Genomic DNA, 22,397 nt, shown 5'->3' with positions numbered 1-22,397 from the left:
TTTAGGATGACATTTTAGCAAAACAAAACTTACATTTCTTAAGTTTATAAAGCATTTAATGTTCAGATCTCTTCAAAATCCTTTATTTCTGGCAATTCTGCATGTGCCTAGTAGTGTTAAAAATAAAATAAAAAACTGAAGAAAGTTTTTGTAAAAATATTGTTGAAATTTTTAGTTAAGTAATCAATCACTTTAGTTTTTTTTTAATAAGTATAATTATAAATTTTTATGCTAAAACAACAACCTATTTCTATACGCAGTTGCAAGAAAAAAACACTTAGCTGAATTCCACTGATTTTTAGCTTAATATCATGTTTCATTCAGCTAGAAGTAGTGCTGTACTGGGACTGAGAGAATGCTAATAAATAGAAAAATTCAGTTTTATACTGTAAAAGTCTCTGACTGGACAAAAATTTATAAAGCTCGAACACAAACGGTGAGAGAAAATATTAAAAACACGGGTCAACAAATGATTAACTTAATAAAAGTTTTTTTTTCTTAAAAATACTTATAAATAATAGTTAGTTTTTATCGTTACTAAGTACTACTAACTATAAATCTACCAATAGTTAAGTGTTTTAGATCATTGTTTTTTTTTCCTGAAGTTCTACCCAGCGTTAAAATGTAGTTGTACCAAATAAACTTAAGTAAAAACCTGGGTTCCCAGTAATTAGTTTTATAATATTTGATTTTAAGCAGTTTTAAATTGCAAATTAAAGCTGAAATAATATTTTATTAGTTGTAATTTCAAAAAAAAAAAATTAAAAGAAACGACTTCTTTTGGAATCAAGCTAGTGCCTACAGAATCTTTCTTTTATCAAGTTTGCATAAGTATTGTTAAAATTTTAGTATTTTAAAAAATACAGGAAGTTTATTGAAATAACACACTAAAAAAAAACTATTTTTTTATTATTTAATGATCAAATATATAAAAGATTATACATGTTAGTTAGCTTCTCAAATTTGTGGGTGTAAGAAAACAGGTATATAAAAAAGTTTTGGCATGGTCACTATATATACTATATACTTTTTTTTTGTTTATGTGAGCAGCTAAAGTTAATTATAAGGTAGTGTTTTATATTAAGGTTCAAAAAATAACTTCCGAATATAAGTTGCAATGAAGAGTTTTTGTTTTGTTTAATTGAGGTTGTAATGTTTCTATTCTTTCTAAATATAGTGTATGTTTTTTAGTTAAGCTTTTTTGATTTACTTTTGTCAATAAACAAAACTTCAAAACATTTAAGGCAAAAATTCTAAATCTACTTGTAAAAATTTTAGATACTATAATATTATATTAGACACTTATATATAAACTAATAACGACCAGTTTATTTTGTTTATTAACTTATATACTTGTTTCAAATTTGTGTTTTCAATATGTTGTTATAGAACTAATTTCTTTATATTTTTTTTGTTATCAGTCTGCTAAAATAAGAAATTTATATGACAATTAAATTTAATTTTTTTTTAATTCTATTTGAAACTCTTTAGATAAAACTATTAACAAAAGTACTTGATATCTGTTTTTTATAAAATCGATAAAATGATAATGATTAATTTATATTAAAATTATACTATTATAGCTTATATTTAATTTTTATACGTGTTTATTCAAAGTAACCATTTTTTGTTATATAATAATTGGTAAATATGATAAAGTTTATAAAAGTCCTTTTGTTTTCAAGATTGTATACATCTTAGTAACGATGAGTAAATTAGATTTATGACTATATAAATATGTTTTGTTAGACCTAATACAATTAAAACACATACTTTTAAGTAAATTTTAATTTGAATACTCAGTTTGTACCAGGGTTACACAAACAAGATAAAAATGTTCTCAACTTTTAAGTTAAAAAATTAAATCGCCCTAATTTAATGTACTTTTGGATAAGCATTCTAACGAAACCTCGTATCGTTATCTATAACAAGTTTTGTTAATATTTTCTATTAATTTAGAGAAAACTTAAACCACTGGAAATACTTAAAAATATGATCAAGTTTTAAATTTCACCAGCGAAACAGAGTTTAAAATGTTGTAGAAAAGAAAAATGATTTGTTTTTAATTTGAACTTTTAACCATATCGATATTTTACTATTAGTCAAGAATTAAAAATAATTATTCCTATTTAGTTGTTTATTTTTAAATATTTAGTAAAATTAATTCAGCACCACTTTCGTTAATTAATAAATAAACATTTAAAACAGAAAGTACGGAAATTACTTCAAATCTGAAAATAAGCAAAACTTTGCTGAATGGAGTTGAAAAAAATAAGGCTTGCAACATTTTTAAAGACAAAACAACTTTCGAAAATGTGACGACGTTTTATACAGTGGCCAACCTTTTTAACTTTCAGAGTGTTTGTAAAGAGTCTTTTTGTTATCTAGAACGTTTTTTCACTGTAGTCGCTGAAAGTGAAAACTTTATGCAGCTGAGTTTTGTTCTCATTTCGAGAATACTTTCAAGTTCGTCACTGCATATTACTTATTAACTTGAGTTTTGAATACAGTTGATAATTGGTTCAGCCACTGCTCCGAAAAAAGAAGAGCTTTAGCAGAAAAACTTTCACTAAAAGTTCGCTGTTGTTTGTTATCAGACAAAAGTTGAAAGAGCTTAATAAGTGAAAAATCGGCTTCAAGAAAACATACACAACTTATCAGAATACTGAATATCATCAAAGAAAGCTCGCTACTCGTTATAGATACTGTGGACAAGACATGTGAACATAATTTTATGGGGAGACTTTTATAGAAAAGTACCTTGTAGAAGTGTACATGAAGTTGACGGCAGAAATCTAAGCAGCTTCACATCTACCAATCCACAAATGGTGAAAAATCGAGCAAGTTTCAAAGCGGTCTACTTAAAAGGGGAAATTTACATTTTCTACGGCAAAACTAACTGCTACAAAATCGCTACGTTTCTTGAAAAATGTCCATCGTTTACTAATACTTGGCAACGCGTAGCGGATGATAGCGGAGTTCATCAAATTTCTTGTGCATGTACTCTGATAGACAAAAATACTTTTTCGGACGTGAATGGAAAGACGTGATTAACGTTCCTAGGCTGAAAGAAGGCAATTATGAAAGAATGTTTGATCCGCTTGAAAACAAATTCGTAGGTTAAGATACAGAAAAATCAATGCAGCTTCTTCAGCTTATGAAGGAAAAGTGGTCGTTTCCGGTGGACTCGAGGACTTGCTGTTTGGTGTAAGGATGTCAAAATCTGTAAAATCATACGACCACGCAGCAGAAAGACGGGTAGATTTGCCGTCTATGACAAATGCTAAATGTAATAACAGTTAAGTGGCTTTGAAAAACATTTTTTTTTGTAAAGGGAGTAGGGAGAGATAATTGTGAAGTTTTTGATTCTGATTGCCAAAAGTTCGTGTCCGTCAACAAACCTATAAGAAGCTACCAAATTACACTACTGCTGCCCTTTCAAGCTGTTTCCATTGGTAAGAAGATAATAGCATATGACTATGACGTGCAAACGTATTCTTGCTACGATGGTGAGAAGAATGAATGGACATAAGAAAATTTTGAGCTTGCCAAGGAACGTTATCGGTTTTCATGAGTAAAAGTACCTTTGATTTGACTGTGTGTTAAACACATTTAACACCCACTAGTTTAAATTGTTAGTATATAATATAAACTTAATATAAATTTACTGATTATCGTAATTATTTTTTTTAATGTGTACCAACGTTTTTAAGTTTAAACATCTTTAATAAATATTTTAAATAAATGTATTACTAAAGTAGATATCTTAAATTCTTAATTTATTTTTAGTCATTTAATTTTAACAAAACTTTTACATAGAAATAAAACTTGTGCGCAAAAATGTTTATTTTTACTAAGTATTTTAAAAATAAACTTAAATTTATATATGTGCAGTCCTTTAAAACTTTTTAGCTGTAGTCCTGGTTAAAATAATAGTTTTAATGTTTAAAAACTTAATTTTACTGGTAGTTTAAATATTAATGGTAGTTTTTCTAGATTATTTGAAATTAAATAGGTAATTTTATATCAGTCATTTAATAAAATTTGATGTAGATAATATCATGGTAGGTATAATTTACTTTATTCTTAAATGATATAAGTAGGAACTTATAAAACATTACATATAAGAAGTCTGAAAAAAACTATAAGTATATAAGTTGTTGTTGGTTTTATTTTATAAAGTGTACTATATTCAATGTGTTATTATTAATAGAAAAACATTCAAAACTATCTGCAATACAAACATGTACAAGCGGATTGGCTGCAGTTGTAAAGTTTTGGAATTTTTTCATTTATAACATTGTGCAAACGCGGTTAAGTGATAATATAGCAGAGTATAAAGAACATCTATAATTTTATCCCTAACCCACCTTACTCAAATGTATAACAACTAAACTAAAAAAAAAACAAAAACTTAATATAAAAATAAAGTAAAAAATGATAAAATCAGAAGCGATCTTAGCTGCAGCCGATGCAATACAAGCTATGAAAATATGGTATATGACACTTTTAAAACTTAAAACAAAAGTTCGAATACTACGTAATTAATAAAATACTTAAATATAAATTATTAATTTTGTCATCTTATTGTGACTTGTAAATCTAATTTTACAATCTTTATTTCTGGATATAGTTGCCATTGTTGCAATAGGCGACGTGCAATAATCATCAATTTTTAATTCTAATTAATCAACGTTTATTAATTGTCCAGTGTTTAGTTTGAATAGCAAAAAGCAATCCTGCTACTCAGTATTTAGCATTCTTTATTTCCGGCAAACCTTCTTTTAGGCATAATCACGATTTACTAATACATTATAACTTGTAGTTAGTTTTTTAAGCAAATGATAAACAGTAGTATGTTAAATATAGCGGTTGTAAAGCTTCAACTTATAAGATTTATTTAATAATTATCAAACACACATCAGTTTCAGTTTAATCAATTGTACAAATAACAACTGCAAGTTAAAAAAAAATGTAATGGTATTTTAATGCAACCCTGCTTCTAAGTATAAACAGTCAGTTTTGAATGTTAAGTGTTTTTCCATTTATTTTCATTCATGCAATGCATTGTGTATAATTTATTGAATATTCTTCTGTAAAAATAATTATAAAACAAACATTTTGCACTCTTTTAGTATTTAGAAACTAATGTTGTGTAGCCTGATGTTGCCTGTCAAAACTCTCTTATCTGAATGTTGCAAGATTAAAACTAATCTCAAACACATACAAAAAGTATTGTTATAAGTTGTTACTAATATTTGCTAATAAAAATGAAACAAGCCTGTTAGAATATGACAACAGTTTAATTAAAACCAGGACATTTGTCTGAATAGATTGATTTATTTTTACCACTTTTTTGTATATGTGTAGACCACTGGGTTTTGATCTTGCAATGTTCAACTTTGAGAGTATTCAAAGCCATCATTAAGATCCTTCCCCTACACCATCAGGCCACACTAAAAAAAAGGCTAGTTAGAATGCACTTTTGTAAAATAACCTTAGTTTTTGCTACGTTGCACATAAAGCTATGAAAACTAGTTTAGGCACTATGAAGACCTTTATAAAACTTCTTCTTAATTTTAATGTATTCATGAACCATAATTATTTTATGATTAATGATATTTATTATAGATTAAACTAACTAACTATTTTACAAAGGATATAAAGCGGAGTTTATTTAACATCTTTTCATAAGGCCCACTTTGAAGAAATATAACAAAATATGGCCCCATCCAAAAACATTTCTCATAAAACTAATATTAAATATGCATTAAACCTTTTTTTGCCTAGTGTTAGTTTCAAATTATAGCCTCATGGCCCTCAAACAACTCAACAACCCTTTTACCCTTTAAAGGCTTATTGCTTATGGCCCACTTTAGGAAACCCTGATTTAAAAAGAACTTTCAAATTTTTCTTATTAATATATTAAAACAGTTTTATAATGTATTTATTTTTCTCCTTCAACAACATAGTATTATAGAGTTCCCACTTCCCTTTAAATCCCTATTAATTTTCTATATTCTGAAAAACCCTTAGAAAAATTAAAAAGTATATGAAAATCCCTAGAAACTCCTATAAATTACGTGTTTTGTTTGGTGATTGAAATTAAAAACTAAATCAGCAGCACTGCAAGGTGGAAAAACACAAACAAAATTTATTTGTTTTTTTAGATTAAACTCTTTCAGGGTTGCCACTTAGTCAGGAAAAGTCAGGAAAAATATAAAAAATGACAAAAGTCAGGAAAAAATGGGGGGTTTTGAAAAAAAGTCAGGAAATATGATAAAACTTAAAAAAAGTCAGATTTTGTCAGTTTAAATTTACAAAATTCCTTGTTTTCCAAAACCTCTAAATGGAAAAAATTAATTAAAATTCCTTTAAAGTCAGAAAAAAATTGCAAAATTTTCCTATAAATTTACAAAGATATTTAATTGTATTTCCAATGCCTTCATCTGGTATGAATTAGTAAAATATCCTTTACAAAACTGCAAACATTTTCTATTAACATATTGAACAAGTACCCTACTTGAACAAGCAGATTTTTTAAGCTTTTTAGTATTGATGATCTGTAGCAAGAACACTTCCATAGTGAAACTGTGATATATACACAAAAGTCTATCTAGCATAATTTTAAAATCAAAGTGCTTTTTGTTTAAGTAAATAATTGAGTTCTTTATAACCAAGCAGTTAGTTTAGTATTTTATGTAACAAGTAAATGTGTATACTTTACCTCTTTGAAAATTTTTCAAAATTGTTCAAATTTATAAAATAAGTTATATGAGAGGTATATGCCAAGATTAAGTTTACTTATTATTTGTATTTTTTGTAAAGTAACTTAAGTTTTTAAAGTAAATAAGAGTATATTTATTTGTTACAAATTTTATACTAAATGATAAGAGTAAATATTTTATAAATGAAAGTAAAAATAAATTAGTGCCAAAAAAAAAGAAATGAAGCCCACAAGGTGTGGCTTGATTTAGAGTAAAGATTCTCTTCAACAAGTGTAGGGGCAGCAGATGAGAGCAATTTAAATAAAATGAGGCAAATGTTTTTAACTGCCAAGAAAATGAAGCGGAATGCAGTTCAGATAAAGAAAACCATATCTTCATTAGATGAAGAGGTTGAAGTGCTAATAAAAAAAAGGAGAAAATAAATTTTAGTACATACATTTAAAAAAACAGTATTTGATTAAGTTTTTTATTGTTCTAATGGTTTAACTGTAAAAGTTCCTTATTGATTTTAGGGTTTTAATTGTAAAAATTCCTTATATGTCGTTTCGTTTATTTAGATATATTTATACTAGGTAATTCTAAAAAATTGTGTTCTTCATTATTTTAAGGTTTCAAATGTAATAATTTATTATTTTTTAATATTTTAATTGTGGAAGTTTGTTATTAATTCAAGGTTTTAATTGTAAAAATTCCTTAAATGTTGTTTGTTTATCTAGATACATTTATGCTAGGAAATGCTAAAAAACTGTGTCTTTTTTCAGACAAGCTGTGTCTATAAGGTAATAATAGAAGTATTTTGCTGATAGAACTGTTTATTACAAACACCAATCATACACAGATGGTTTAAGTGATGTACTTGAAGTTTGATGATAAAATTCAGCAAAAAACTGTTGTTTTTAACCTGTATTAAAATTAGATTGAAAACTTTATATAGTTTTAAGTGTTAGATTATGTATTTTAAAATAAGTTTAGTTTAAGATTTTGATTTAGAAATTTCAGGAAAATTTTGGTAAAAAGTCAGGAAAAGTCAGGAAATTTTTCTCAGCTTGATCAGTGGCAACCATGCTCTTTGCAATCTTAGTACAAGACTGTTACTCTGCTGCGCCACAAAGAGGATATTTTTTTTTGGTTTTTTTTGGTTTATTTCTTAAATACAATTTATCTATAAGTTTAGTTGTTTAACTAAAATTACAGCTCAAAAACCCTCTAACTTTTGTAAATTTCTTATTAAGACTGTGGTTATAAACAGTTAATGACATATTTTACTTTATGTACCTTAAAATATGTTTTTAGTGTTTAAAATTTATTGTTTTTTTATAAGTTTCCTATAAATTTGCTATATTTTATAGATTTCCCTATTATTTTTTTATTTTTAAAATTTTAGTCGTAACCCTGTATTATGAATATTTTTAAAGAAAACTTGTATTTAAAAAAAACATTGACGTACTTTAGTAAACCTTCAAAAAAATTAAAAAAACTTTGGCAACTGTGATTGTTTTTACTTATTGCTTTCCAAAAATTGCTTAAGTTTGTGTATAACGCTCAAACTCCTATGATTTCAGTACAAATTTGGTTAAATGTTTTCTTTTAACATAAAATAAACACTTTTTATACTAGTAATAATAAAATACAGTTGCACTTTTAAAATCTGCTTTGCTGTGAAACAGTGTAATTGTGTTTTTTAAAGTAATAAAATTATTATTTTCACTTCCTTCTTGAATAGATTACTCAGTAAAACTTATTATCAACTCAATAGTTTAATAAATAAAATAAACATATGTTCTTTAATCTGAGTTAACAAAGAACCATTTTTGCCAATAAACAGCTTTATATTTAAAAGTCAGGTTTTTTGTTAAGCTTGTTTCACTTGGTACTTGAGAGTAGTTTATAATCTTTTTTTTTAAATTAATATAAAAACATATGTGTTCTGTTTTTAAAACTAACTAATGTAAAACAAAAAAAAAAAGCTAATCATTTTACATCAAAATATAAATTTTAGTTATAATTATTAACTTACAGTGATTTATACAAGTTTTTTATTTTATAAGTAAAGACAATCAATCCTTTAAGTTAGTGTATCAAGGCAGGGTGCTCAATTATTCAAATTTAGACAATTCTAACTTAAAAAAATAATTAAGAGTATGTATCATAAAAAGTAACATAAATTTGAAACTTAAAAGTAAATTTTAATTTTCATTAGAAATAAGTCAAAAAATTTTTTGTAGTATAGTGATTTTGAGTAATTTTAAACATCTAAGCAACTACTTCAAATTTTTGTAAAGAGAAAAAATGGCTTGTAGATATTAAGGCGGCCATAGGGGGGTAAGCCATGGTTTTTAGAAGTTGATTTTATTTTATAGAGTTTTTTATAAGCTTCAAGGTGTTTTTTATTGTTTTAAAATGTTTGAATTTTTTTTTGAGATATGACCAGTCAAAGTTGAGCCGCATAATAGGGTCCCTATGGGAAGAGAAAACTAAAACAGCAAAAAAGACTATTTTATTTAAAATCTATCTCCTACATTTTTCAAGCAATCTTCTTCTAAATAATATTTTTGAATTCTATAAAAACTGGCTTGTAGTTTGTACTTTAAGCTTTCATATAAAAGCCAAAGTAAATTTTTGTAAAAAAGAAAGTGAGACCCCCCTATGGCCTTAAGTTTTGAAAAATTCACTAAAAATTTATCCCCTCTTTCATTTTTATATCATTTTACCTCATTTTTTCTGGAGGTGTCCTTTTCAGTAATATAAAAAACTTCGAAGAAGCAAAAAACTCAGGCTGACTCTGGAAAGTTTTGTCTTTGTATGAAAACTCAGATTTTATTTAGGTTTTTTTATTGATTTCAAGACAGTTATTTATCTTGATTTTGTGATTTTGAATAAAGTTTAGGTGATTTAGTTTTAATATTTTGTAACTTATAATCAATTTTGTTGCAGTATTTAGAAAATTCTGTCGGAACAGAATTTTAGAAAATAAAAATTTTATAACAAAAAAACAATAAAAAACTGTTTTTTTTATTTATTCTTTGTATAAAATATTTATTATTTTTTTTAATTCCTTCCAAAATAATTTTCTAAATATACCAAGGAACATTTCCTGAAAGTTTGAGGTAGTTATCTCAAAAAACGTAGGAGAAGATAGATTTTTAGTGAAATAGTCTATTTTTGCTGTTTTAGTTTGCGCCTCCCATAAGGAACCTATTGTTGCCTTTGACTTTGACCGGCTATATCTCAAAAACTATTTTAAATTTTTTAATCTGTAAAAAGCATCTTGTAGCTTAGTAAAAACTATATAAAATAAGATCAAAAACCAAAAAAGGGTGTTTACCCCCCCCTCCCCCTTATGCCCTTAACCAAAATAAAAACTTTCATTAAAAAAACAATACATATTTCTTGAACGTAAATAAAAATTTTTGAGTAATTATTTTATATATGTGTTTATAAGTAAGTACTTTTCTATGTATGTAATTTATAATTAGCTAACAAAATTTGTTAATTTGTATTATATTTCTTTGACTTTTAAAATTTAGATAGAATATATAGTTATGTAATTACTAATTTTATTTAAACAATCATTAATGAAAGCATTGACTATGTTTATTAAAAAAGTTAGTCAAGATTTAAAAAAGTAACATAAAAGTGTCTGCTAAACCCAAACAACAAGCTACACTAACAAGCATGTTTTCAAAAGCATTTAATTCTAAATAAATCTCAGTTTTAATGTTCTTTATTTTCATTGATATCATTTTTTTATAAAGTTTTCACATTTATGTTTCATCATGGGATATGTCATACACATGTTCATTATTTTCGTTTATTTAAATTTTGTATCATGACTTTTTAAGTATTTCTTTTCCTATTTTAAATCCTTTGGATTTGCAAATTTAAATTGTACTATTCATTACTTCATTAAACAAATAAACTATGATATGTTTGTTTTATATATTTGATTTAATTAACAATTTGTAAGTTCATATCATTTTGCTTGTGCCTTAAATTTTAATTTATTTTGGTTTAAGATGGTATAATTTATTCTATGAATATGACACTTTTATATTACTACCTTTAAGTTAGTTTTTTAATTAAAAAAACATTTTGAACACAGCATTTTTGGCTAAAAAGTGCTACCATACCAGCAGTAGGTACATAAAAAGTGCGTAGCTAGTTTACAGGTTACTGTATTATGGAAGCTTATTTTTTGAATTATACTGCAAGTATAACAAAGTCATGTATAATATACATTTCAAATACAAATACTTTATTATTGTTTCCCACAATTTGAAAATTTTATATAGTTTTTTATAGCTTATATTCAGTTATCTTAATTTTTATTAACCCATTATTTAACATACATCATTATCATTATGCAGCATCATTTAGAATTTTTTTCAGGCAATTAAGCAAAACTTTTTTTTAAACTTTATTTAAAATAGTGCTTAATTTTAAACTTAATAACTAGTAAGACTTAATAAAACTTAATAACTAGTAAGATAATAAATTTACCTATATACAAAAATCTCAAAAACATATTAAACAAGGTTAACCTAAGTTCAAAAAAGTTAAATGAAAATATTTAAGAAAACTTGTTTTGTTTTAGAATTCTACACCATTTAAAAATAAACTACTAATAAAGTGTTACACACTACTAGCAGAATTTCATACAATGATTGTTTCTAATTTATAGTAGATACTTGGACTGTTCTACTTAACCAGTATAAAGGAATTGAAAAAGATGAAAGTTTATATAAAAATAGACATGTTACTAAGTTATTTTTTTATAAATAGCTATACTAATATTCTTGTAACATAACAGTAATTATATTTTTTAAAGTTGATATTATCATTTAACTGGCTGGAACTAAGTTAAAGAAATCATAGAATAAAGCAATGACCAAAAGTACAAAGAGTTTGAAAGTGAGTTTGAGCAAAAATTGCTTTTACTTTTTTTGTATGGATAACTTTTTTAATATGTTTTTTCTTAGTTTTTCACACTCATAACTATATTAATGATATATTTGAAGGTTTATCCTTGTTTTTTAAATGTTTTCTGGACACTTTTTATCTTTGCTTATCTTATATTTTAAAACTAAAAAACCAATTTGTTTTTCTCAAGTTTTCAATCTTAATGAATATCTTTTTAAAAGTGAAAACTTGTAAAATTAATTTAAAAAATATGTTTTAACATGCGATTTAGAAGCAAGCTTCTCAGAACTTTGATAAATAGTTTTTCACTTTTTGAAATTATTTATTTTAAGAAATTATGGAAAGACATTTTTTTTAATTGATAAATATTGAATATGGATATTATTAAGTTTTTACTAGTTTTAAAGTTTACTGTTGGTTTCAGTCATTCAAATAAGTTTTAAACATTTTAAAGAATTTAAATTTTTTTATATTTTTTATTTTCTATAGCATAGCCAAAAATACATGTCTTTTAATTGTTTTTAATAATTTTATTAGTTTGCTGTATAATATAAGATAATAAGTTTTATGTACTCTTTTAAAAAATGACAATTAGATTTCTAGAAAAAGTAAATTGAAATACTAAAATTAAAATACTAAAATTGAAATGACACTAAAATTGTATAAGTATACATTTGAAAACGTAATAAATTTGTTATCAAATAAACAATGAGAACACCTATAATACTTCATATTATTAAGCTTTTGACAAATATCAGTAGCAATGGTTGTTTCTATTAAGTAAATTTATTTAATATACAATTTTTTTTTTTAAATTTTAAGAGTTTATTTATATATAGTTACTTATACTAAAGTTATTTAATTGCTGTACATAACAAAGTATAATTTAATTTTAAATAGTTTTTTGTTAAAAGTTGAAATGACATTAATAGTAGCAATTAAGTAGATATTGTTGATATTGGTCAAAAATTATCTTATTTAAAAAAAAATTAAATATTGCTATACAGCCCTGGTATAAAAAAAAAGTTAAAAGTTCCTATGAAGTGTACGAAGTTTTGTTAAAGACTGCTGCCACTCAAACGAACAGTAACCATTTGTTACCCTAGGCTCAAATGTTTTAGAAAGTATATAAGAAAAAATCTTGAAAATTATTACTTTCTAGAGTCTAAAAAACACTTATAATGACTATGAGATAAAAAATTCATGAGTTAACAAAAAAAAATTATACAGTATTGTTGATTTTTTAACTAAGCAGTATTTAAAGAGTATAAATGTTTTAAAGTTTTATAAAAATGCATTTGTAGCTTGTACTTGTGGTTTTTAAAATAAATTAAGCTATCTACTTTAATAACAGGCCAGAAAGTTAACAGAAAAAGAAAGTTTTAAAGTCGTCATTATGCCTGGCCAGACTGAACTAAATCCTAAGATGAGTAGAAGAAAAAGAACTAATTCAATAGATTCAGACATGTGTGACAATGAAGTAAGTTCATGTTTAGTTTTGTATGCGTAAATGATAATATGTTTTAATCCCCTTTTACATATCACTTATAACCTTAATTGCACACCATTTTACACAAGTTTGAAAGACTAAACATAAAATACTCTAACTTGAGTCTTCAGATGAATGAAAAGGTTTAATTTATTTTAAAAGTTGATAACATTTAAAAAATAGTTTAAAGTAGCAAAAAACTTGCCTCACTGTCTATTCTAAAATTTTTTGAAAAAAGACTGTAGGGAAAAAATACTAGGATGTTTGATGTCCGTTTAAAAAAAAAACGTATTTTATTCAGACAAAAAAAAAGTGTTTTACTAATGAATTAAAAAAGCATGAGGTTTAGATACATAGCAAATTTCGTTATTTTTATTGTGACAGGTAAATGTAACGAATGAAATAGTAGAAAAAAGTATCAAATACATAGTTGAATATAAAATCAGTTGTTATAATTTTTTCTATAAAACTAAAAAATAAAACAACATTCTAATTATAAATTAAAAAAGTTGTATGATTGTTAGTATTATACAGATATGATAAGCCACATATATAAAATGTTAAACAAAACCTAATTAATTTGTCAATTAAGTTTTATAATTTTGTTCATTCTAAGTTTTTTTGTTTGCTGTGCTGAAAAGATATTCCAATTAAATTATAGTACAAATTCAGAAACATTAGAATAAATTTTCAAAAAATTTTACCACCAAGTAAAGTTTACATTGTAAAAAGTCATTTGAATAGATAATTAAACAAAACTTTCAATAGTTTATCTAATATTTAATAAATTTAAGCAAAGGTTTTATAGCTATGTAGTATCTAGATGCAACATACTACTATGTTCATAAAATAAGCAATATGTTTTTAGGAAGGGTGTTTGTTGTAATCATATAATACAGAGTAGCTAATATATTTTTGAATTTTATTTTTTAGTTCATGAAATTTTGTACTTCAAAGATTAATTTTCAATGAACAGCTCTTGACTATGTATAATTTTTGTTAAGTAAATTTTGAATGTTTTTTTGTTAGGAGTAAAATTTAATTTTTAGAAGAAAACATATTATAATTTAAAAATAAAAGTGTTATTTTAATCTAGTGTAAAATTAACCTAAAAAAAGTTTTGTTCTAAAATGTCAAACAGTTTCTTTTTTATAATACTTTTTTGTTGATATTTTTCTTTACTTATGAAATTTATTTTTGCTAATTCACTTTGTATAAATTATAAAAATAGATAACATGACATGTCTTCAATTGTACAAGTATTTACTTATCTTTAATTAAATAATTTTGAGAAAGGAAAGTGCCATACATACTAAGAGAAAATTTCTACTTTTTAATAGTAGAATTTCATACTAAATTAACAATAATACAATAATTAAATAAAATAGTTCTAATATTATATCACGAGCAAATACCCAAGTATATTTTTAAATGAAAATAGAAATTTAAATCTCTAGTACTTTTTTAACTTGAATGTAACATTGTGAAAAGAAAAGTAAGTTACTTTCAAATATAATTTTCTAAAATACAAAAATAGTAAACAATGTGTTTTTAATTTTTGCTAACAACTTTTTGTGAATGCAAATTTTGTTAAATTAAATGTTAAAATGAAACCATACATTAAGGCCATAAGGGGATCTGACATTATATTTGAAAAAATTAACATTGGCACTTAATTATGTACTATTTGGTACTTTTCAAAAAAAAAAAAAATTGAGATATAGTCACTTGGATAAAAAGTTTCTGATATAACCGTACACAGGAGAAATTTTAATTTTTTAGGATTAAAAAAAATACTAAAAATCTATCATCTTCATTTTTAAATCAATTAATCTCAAATATTCAGGATATGTTCCCTGCAAATTCTAATTTAATCAAATCAAAAAAATTACTACAAATTTTAATAATTTCAAATCTATCTATATTATAATTGTTTGCACAAGTCAGATTATTAACTAAATGTTCTAAAATAGATGAACTTTAGATGCGTTTAAAACCTTAACCTGTATATCAACTTTCTTATCTGACAGGCAAAAATTCTTTACACATTTTGGTATGTGTTCTTTTATTCTCTTCATTAGATGTCTAGTTGTTAATCCAATACAACTTGCTGTACAACAATTATAATATAGATAGATTTAAAATTATTAAAATTTGTAGTAATGTTTTTGATTTGATTAAATTAGAAGCCATTTTTTTTGTTAAGGAAACCTGTTTTATGTAAGCAAAAAGATTTTGACTATACTGTTTCTTTATTTTCGTAACATTTTATAAGAATTGTTTTCATTTAATTTATGCTTAGTTTTACTGTAGATCAATTATAACGAAAATGGACTTATTTGGTTTTAACTTTTACTAATTGCTTTTGTCTTTTATTAATCTCTTGATTACTTTATGTTTACGTGATTACTTGGTTATTATATAAGTGTGTAAAATCTTATTATTTGTTATCATTGTACTCTACTGAAGAGAATTGATCAAAATATATTTAGTGTTTTTGAAAGTGTGTGTCTTGTGTATCTTATTGTAAAAAATATTTACTACAATTTAAAAAGTTCTTACAATATAATGGTTTATAATTATTAAGTTGAGATTAAACTGCGAAAGTTTCAGTACGATTGATTGCTTAAAAATTGAAGAAGATAGATTTTTAATAATTATTTTTTTTTCGTCTTTTTACCTTGTTCTTTCTTTAAGGAACCTCCTATTTAACTCTCGGACTCTGTACCTTTCTATCTCAAAAACTAGTTTGAAATTTAAAAATGATAAAAACTATCTGCTAGTAAAAACTCTTTAAAATAAGATCATAATTTTTAAAAAGTACCTTACCCCCTATGGCCTTAATGATGCATAATTTATTAGTTAAGGGCATAGGGGGGGTAAACACCTTTTTTTGGTTTTTGATCTTATTTTATATAGTTTTTGCTAAGCTCCAAAATGCTTTTTACAGATTTAAAAAATTCAAAATAATTTTTGAGATATAGCCGGTCAAAGTCGGAGGCAACAATAGGTTCCTTATTGGAGGCGGAAACTAAAACAGCAAATAACTAGAAATCACTAAAAATCTATCTCCTCCAACGTTTTTTGAGATAACTACCTCAAATTTTCCGGAAATGTTCCTTGATATATTTAGAAAACTCTGTTGGAAGGAATTTTAAAAAAATTAAAAAATAAAAATTTTATATTAAAAAAAACAAAAAAAAAACATTTTTTTTTATTTTTTTTGTTATAAATTTTTTATTTTTTAAATACTGTTCCGACAGAATTTTCTAAATATATCAAGGAACAATTCCTGAAAATTTGAGGCAGTTATCTTGAAAAACGTAGGAGGAGATAGATTTTTAGTGATTTCTAGTTATTTGCTGTTTTAGTTTGCGCCTCCCATAAGGTTCCTATTGTTGCCTCCGACTTTGACCGGCTATATCTCAAAAATGATTTTGAATTTTTTAAAATCTGTAAAAAGCATCTTGTAGCTGAGTAAAAACTATATAAAATAAGATCAAAAACCAAAAAAGGGTGTTTACCCCCCCCCCCCCCCCCCCCTATGCCCTTAATATTGTATATTTAGCAAAAATTTAAGATTTTTTCAAACAGACTAAGCTAATTCCTGGTGGTTTATCATTAACATTTTATTTAAATTTTTATAAAAACTACATTTGGGAAATAAAAATTTAAATAAATGTATTCAAAACTAATATATATATTTTTTTTGTTTAAACCCAGTGTTTGTATTTTAAACACACAGAAGAAATAGAAAATTAAAATATATAAATATTTGTTTATTTAACTGCCACCGTGAAAAAATGTTTTTTTGTGAAGTAATGAAAGTATGAATTACATTAAATTGATTTTATTTAAATGTTGAAGTTAATATGATAAAAATCCAATAAACCTTAGATTTAAAATAGTATGTTTTTGATAAATATAAGCACTAAGCTAAAACAAACAAGTATTGTAAATAAAATATCAATCAAGTATAGGTGTTTGGTAAAGCGTACTATTGAAAGTTTGTTTACATTTCAAGATTACAATAACAACAATTTTTTAAGTATGTACTTGGTTTATTAAAAACTTAAGTCGTTTCATTTTGCTTAACTTATTCAGTTCCACTAATTTTTTTATGGTGCAGGTTTAAGCATTATAAAAACTGTTGTTACTGTTATAATTCAATGAACTGGTTTCGTTCAGAAATTAACAAGTATTATTAGCATTTAATATATTTGGAACATTTTAAAATTGTTAATTTTATATGATCCCTTGATATTCTTCTTAATTTAAATTAATAGAAAAACTATTTATTTTCTTGGAACTTCTGGTAAACTTTATAGATTTGCTCTCTTTATTTATACACAATGCTTCTACTTTACAAAGCTTTTAGTTCGTTTCTTAAAATAAAGACTAAAGAGCATTCAATAATATAAAAATGTGAGTCTTTTCATTAACGTAGTTTTATTGCAACCTACTAACTCGATCTATTGTTTTAACAGCAGACCCTAGAAGAAAAATTAAAGGATGCCATTTTAGAAGAAGAAAAGTCGGCAAAAGTTGAGAGCACGAGGGAAGACATGTTAGAGTTCTTTAAAAACGGGAGCGTTTCCAACGATGTATATAAAGTTAGTTGTTTTCACTTAATGTTTTAAAATGAAAATATTAGTCTCAGTTGGTGGTTTTCAATTTTTTTAAAGCTGTGCGCAGTGAAATGCTGCAAAGTGATTTTTTTGCGCACTAAGCAACAACAACAAAAAAAAAAGTTTTATGTGTTTTGATAATCTTAATGTTTTAAACAAGTGTTTAAAATACACAATTTAATAAATAGCCATTTTTATATAGAATAAGACTTAACAAACAGCATTTGTAAAATATTTTCAATCTTTTCAAACTCTCTGCATACAGTAAAATAGTTTTTATGCTGCTGTGTTCAGGCGCACACCAAGTGAACCTAATGTTCAAAGCACGTTAGTTTGCGAGAAGTCGTAAACTTGAGATTAATTCGTTGATAATATAACGCGTTTAAATTGAGCTCACCGTTGTATCAACAGCACATTTTACAACACGAAAACGGAAAGGACATAGACGCGTCGGTCTGCGATCTGAAAAACGAACACGTGGCGCTTCTCATAAGGGGGCTGGTGAAGAGAATACCGAAAGCCACTCCCGACAAGTATGTTTGAATGATTGTTTTGCTTATTTTTTTTAATTTTTTTTTTGGAAATTGAATAGACATATGATTAACGTTGCAGGTACTCAATCTTCACGAAGTGGCTCCGTGTTATTTTGATGTTCCACCGGACCTACGTGTCAGCGGTTTGTTTTTATTTCTGCTTTTTTTTTTTGTAATACAATAAGCCTAATTCAAAAGTAAATATCTTGGATAAATACCTTTTAGTTTATACGCAGAAATCGGGGCTCCCGTTTTGAATGCAACTTACATAGGAAAATTATGAAGCCTGTGGTATACTATTTAAATCAATAAAAAACTTTTCAAAGCATTAAAAAAAAATCTTTTTGTGGTAAAAATTTACAATTAGGCTCATAGTTTAACAATTAGAAATCATAATTGCATTGTTTAATATAGTTTATCACGTTTTAAGTTTGAAGTAGTAGTTTTATTGACTTCTGTTTTACATAACTTCTGCCAGCGAGCAACGTTTTCCAAAAATATTTTCCCACAAGTTACATTGAAAGCCGGTTACCCTTTGACATAGATATTTACATTTAAGTACAATTACTACATTAAGAATTTTATCAAAAAACACTCATTGCATCAGATTTGAATGTAGAACAATAAAGCGAGGAACTTGCTATCCTGTACTCTTTGTTCACATTACCCTAAAATAACTATTATTAAACGTCAGAAAAACTGCTTATCACACCAGCTGTTAAAAAAAAAGTTAAAAAAATAAATAAATGCAACAAAATGATGAAGGAACTTCCTAGGTTTAAAGAATCCTAAAACAACTATTTTATATCATTTGATGATAGAAAAATTATATATCAAACCAGGGAAACGGGTCAAAATTGCACAAAGATACTATTGCACGAAGACAATTTAGCACCAAGGAATTTCGCACGACAGAAAAAAAAAGCATAAAAAAAACTAAAAAAAAGCTACCGACCGAGTGTAAGAGTTGAGGGGTACAGTGATAGTAAAAAAACAAAACTAAATAAAAAAATTGAAATTATTAAAAAATAAATTAAAAATTCAATCTATGCAAAAGTGACCCTTCGTGCAACTTTATCCCCTCGTGCAAAAATGTCCTGGTGCACTCATGCAGTTTCGTACGCTCGTGAAAATTTGACACAGCTACCCCAAACCAGCTGCGAAAGTAAACCAACAAAACTCAAACAGAACAGCGAAGTGAGCGGCTTGCTGGACCAGCTGAACCCGCACAGGGTGGCGGCGCTGGAGATGGCGCACAAGTGGAAGATGATGGAGGGGAAGCTGGACGCCGTGCTGACGCAGGTCATCAACAAGCAGAAGTTCGAGGAGGGAGGCGACGAGGAGGAGCTGTTCGCCGACGAGGAAGACGGTTCGTTGATAAATAGATCAATGGTGTGAGAAAATGGTTTAAAATCCTGTTTAGAAATATTAGTTTGTTTGTTAGTGTTTCAATCAAATCAATAATGGCAAGAACTGATACTTAAAACTAGTTAAATTTTTTCAAATTTTATCTTAAATTAAAACAAAATGTAATAATTAAACGAAAAGAAACTGTTCGCAGATCAGGAAGACGGTTTGTTGTGGCTGAGAACTTAACTTGTTTTTGAATTTTTAAAGACAATTAGTATTTTCAGTTATTTAATTAAAATACATAAATCACTATTGATGAGAAAATGAAATATTTTTTAACTTCTTAAGATAATTTTTTGGTGTGCAGATAAAGAAGACGGTTTGATGTGAAAATAGTTGAAAGTTTTGTAAAATTATGTTAAAATATTTACTTGTTTTAAAAGTTGTTGTTTATTAAGTTAAAGACGCTAAAATGTTATTAAACTGTTATACATAAAGATATTTTGTTTAATAAGAGCTCGTTGTGTTGAACAACTCACTATTGGTAAGAAAATAACATTTTTATTTCTGTCTCGTTAATCTTTATTCGATTTTATGCTCCACAACAATAAGATGTACTTGATTAATTTGTTTACAGACGATTCAGACGAGTCCATGGACGCAGACAAAATGCAGGATTCCGACAGTGACAGCGTTAGTTACTCATTATAAAATCTTTATTGAAAAAAAGTTAAATTGTTTTATTTCACATTAAAAGCTAACATTCATGTTATATTCAGTATATTTTTCCTAATACTTGTTGCCAGTTTGTTTAGTTGGTTAATACTTTGTATTATTTATTCTTTATATTGCTCTTAGTAGTTTTTCTGATACTTGCTTTGTTATATTAAGGTGAATTGCTTTAACAAAACTGCAACTAGTTCTCTATACCTGTTTTAAATGTATTTTTTTTTTTAAATATGATTTACAAATAAGTAGTTTACCCATTTAAAAAAGGTTTACAACTCAATTTTCCCTAAATAACAGACAAAAATAGCAATAATGTTAGTTATTATAATAAATAGTTGCGTTGAAATACATTTGGAAAGAAAGCAACACACTTGAATAATTTTTGTTAAAGAACATTGTTTAAATTTCACATAAATAATGCATATAAGTTTCACCATGTTCAAACAAAAGATAAACAAAGTGTAAAAACTAAAAAAATGGTATTTTCATACCATCAAGTCAAATTACTTATTCTCATTTATTTTGTAGCTATAATGCTTTATTTACCGTATAAAGTTTTAAAATTTTTATTTATGGTAATCGTTTTTTATATCCATTTTTAAAAATGCTAGTTTTATATTATAGTTAATGAGTATTTTTGATTTTGTAAATTATAAAAGATAAAGTGTATTAATAAAATTATCCATAGTTTGTAGTCAACTTATTGTAGGTTTAAAATAATAAACTTTAACTAAGTTTATTACATTTTTATAAATTTAGTAGTTCACTGTAAAAACAACTAATAATAAAATTTTATTCATAAATAAAAAGCTTATACTTCCTAGTTGATGTTTAAACTGTCTTAAATTGTTATATTTTTTGAACAAATAATGTATAAATCACAGGATTACATGGATACAACAATGGAATCTAAAGTTGAAAACATGGATTTATGAAAGTAGAAAATAATTATGAACTATATCCCACTTTTAAACAGCGATTTTATTTTGGTATATATGTTTTTATGTTTAATTTTTTTCGCTTTTAGGTGCTCTCTTAGATTTTAATCCTTATATTAGTTTGAATTTAAAATAGCAGAATGCGAAAAACCATGTTTTTAGTGTAAAAGTTTAGTTTTCACACACGATTTTAGATAAAATTTGTTATTTAATGAAGTTGTTTAACTTTTCACTTGATTTTAAAACCACTAAAGTTTCAATTGATAGTAAAAACGACTTTCTTAAAAGATAACTTGATTGTTTGTTATGATTAGTAAATACTATCTAGGTAAATTAACAAGTATTATTTTGTTGAAATAAATTTTAAAGTAAACCATGAATACTTATTTTCTTAAGAGTTGTTTATTAAATGAAAATGTAAGCAAATATTTTAAAGTCATATAATAAAAACGACTTTAAAAAGTACGACTTATTTTTTACGATTGTTTTATAACTATTAAGAGTTTATTATTTGAACCATTAGTTGGATTCTTAAACTTAAAGTTTGACATGTTTAGTATATTTTTCAGGTATTGCTGTGGTTTAAAATGTTTTGCTTTAAAACAGGGTTTCTTAAAGTGAGTAATCTTACCACTGTTCAGCAATATTTAAAATTTCAGTGGGAAATAAATAGTTAAAATTGCAAAAGAAAGGGGACTTTAAGTTTTTATTTTATTTTTTTTCTGTAAGCAATTTTTTATTTTAGCTTACGTTATTTGAGTTTTAGGCCAGGCTTATTTAAGTGGCAATAACTTCCCATCGGAGGCGTTTATGAAAATGAGATTGGAAAACCCTGTTTGAAGCCTACAAATAATCAGATACAGTGTTTTAAAAAAATTAGTATATTTTTTAAACTAAAAATTGATAAAACGATTTAGTTTCAAAAAAAAAAAAATTTTGCTCACAAAAAAGAACTAAGCTAATAAATTTTTACTTTAAGGGTTACTGTTGTAAAAGGTCAATCAGCTTAAATGAATTAAAAAATCTTTGTGAAAATGTTTTGTTACCATAATATTTTTATCAGCATTTATTAAGTTAAAGAC

General features: G+C 25.5%; 1 protein-coding gene across 1 annotated transcript; it reads left to right on the top strand.

Moving 5' to 3' along the window:
- The first annotated feature begins 11,536 nt into the window (after positions 1–11,536).
- LOC145846998 (uncharacterized) lies at positions 11,537–21,496 on the top strand. Its single transcript, XM_082953484.1, has 8 exons — positions 11,537–11,639; positions 13,003–13,128; positions 17,625–17,750; positions 18,177–18,298; positions 18,378–18,441; positions 19,487–19,667; positions 20,286–20,341; positions 21,262–21,496. The coding sequence occupies exons 1-8, from the start codon at positions 11,613–11,615 to the stop codon at positions 21,310–21,312; spliced, it is 753 nt and encodes a 250-aa protein (XP_082809610.1). The 5' UTR covers positions 11,537–11,612; the 3' UTR covers positions 21,313–21,496.
- Positions 21,497–22,397: the final 901 nt, after the last annotated feature.

The sequence above is a fragment of the Thalia democratica genome, chromosome 1, assembly GCF_965202585.1.
Source record: "Thalia democratica chromosome 1, ktThaDemo2.hap1.1, whole genome shotgun sequence".
Taxonomy (NCBI): domain Eukaryota; kingdom Metazoa; phylum Chordata; class Thaliacea; order Salpida; family Salpidae; genus Thalia; species Thalia democratica.
This window is presented reverse-complemented; position numbering and strand designations above follow the sequence as displayed.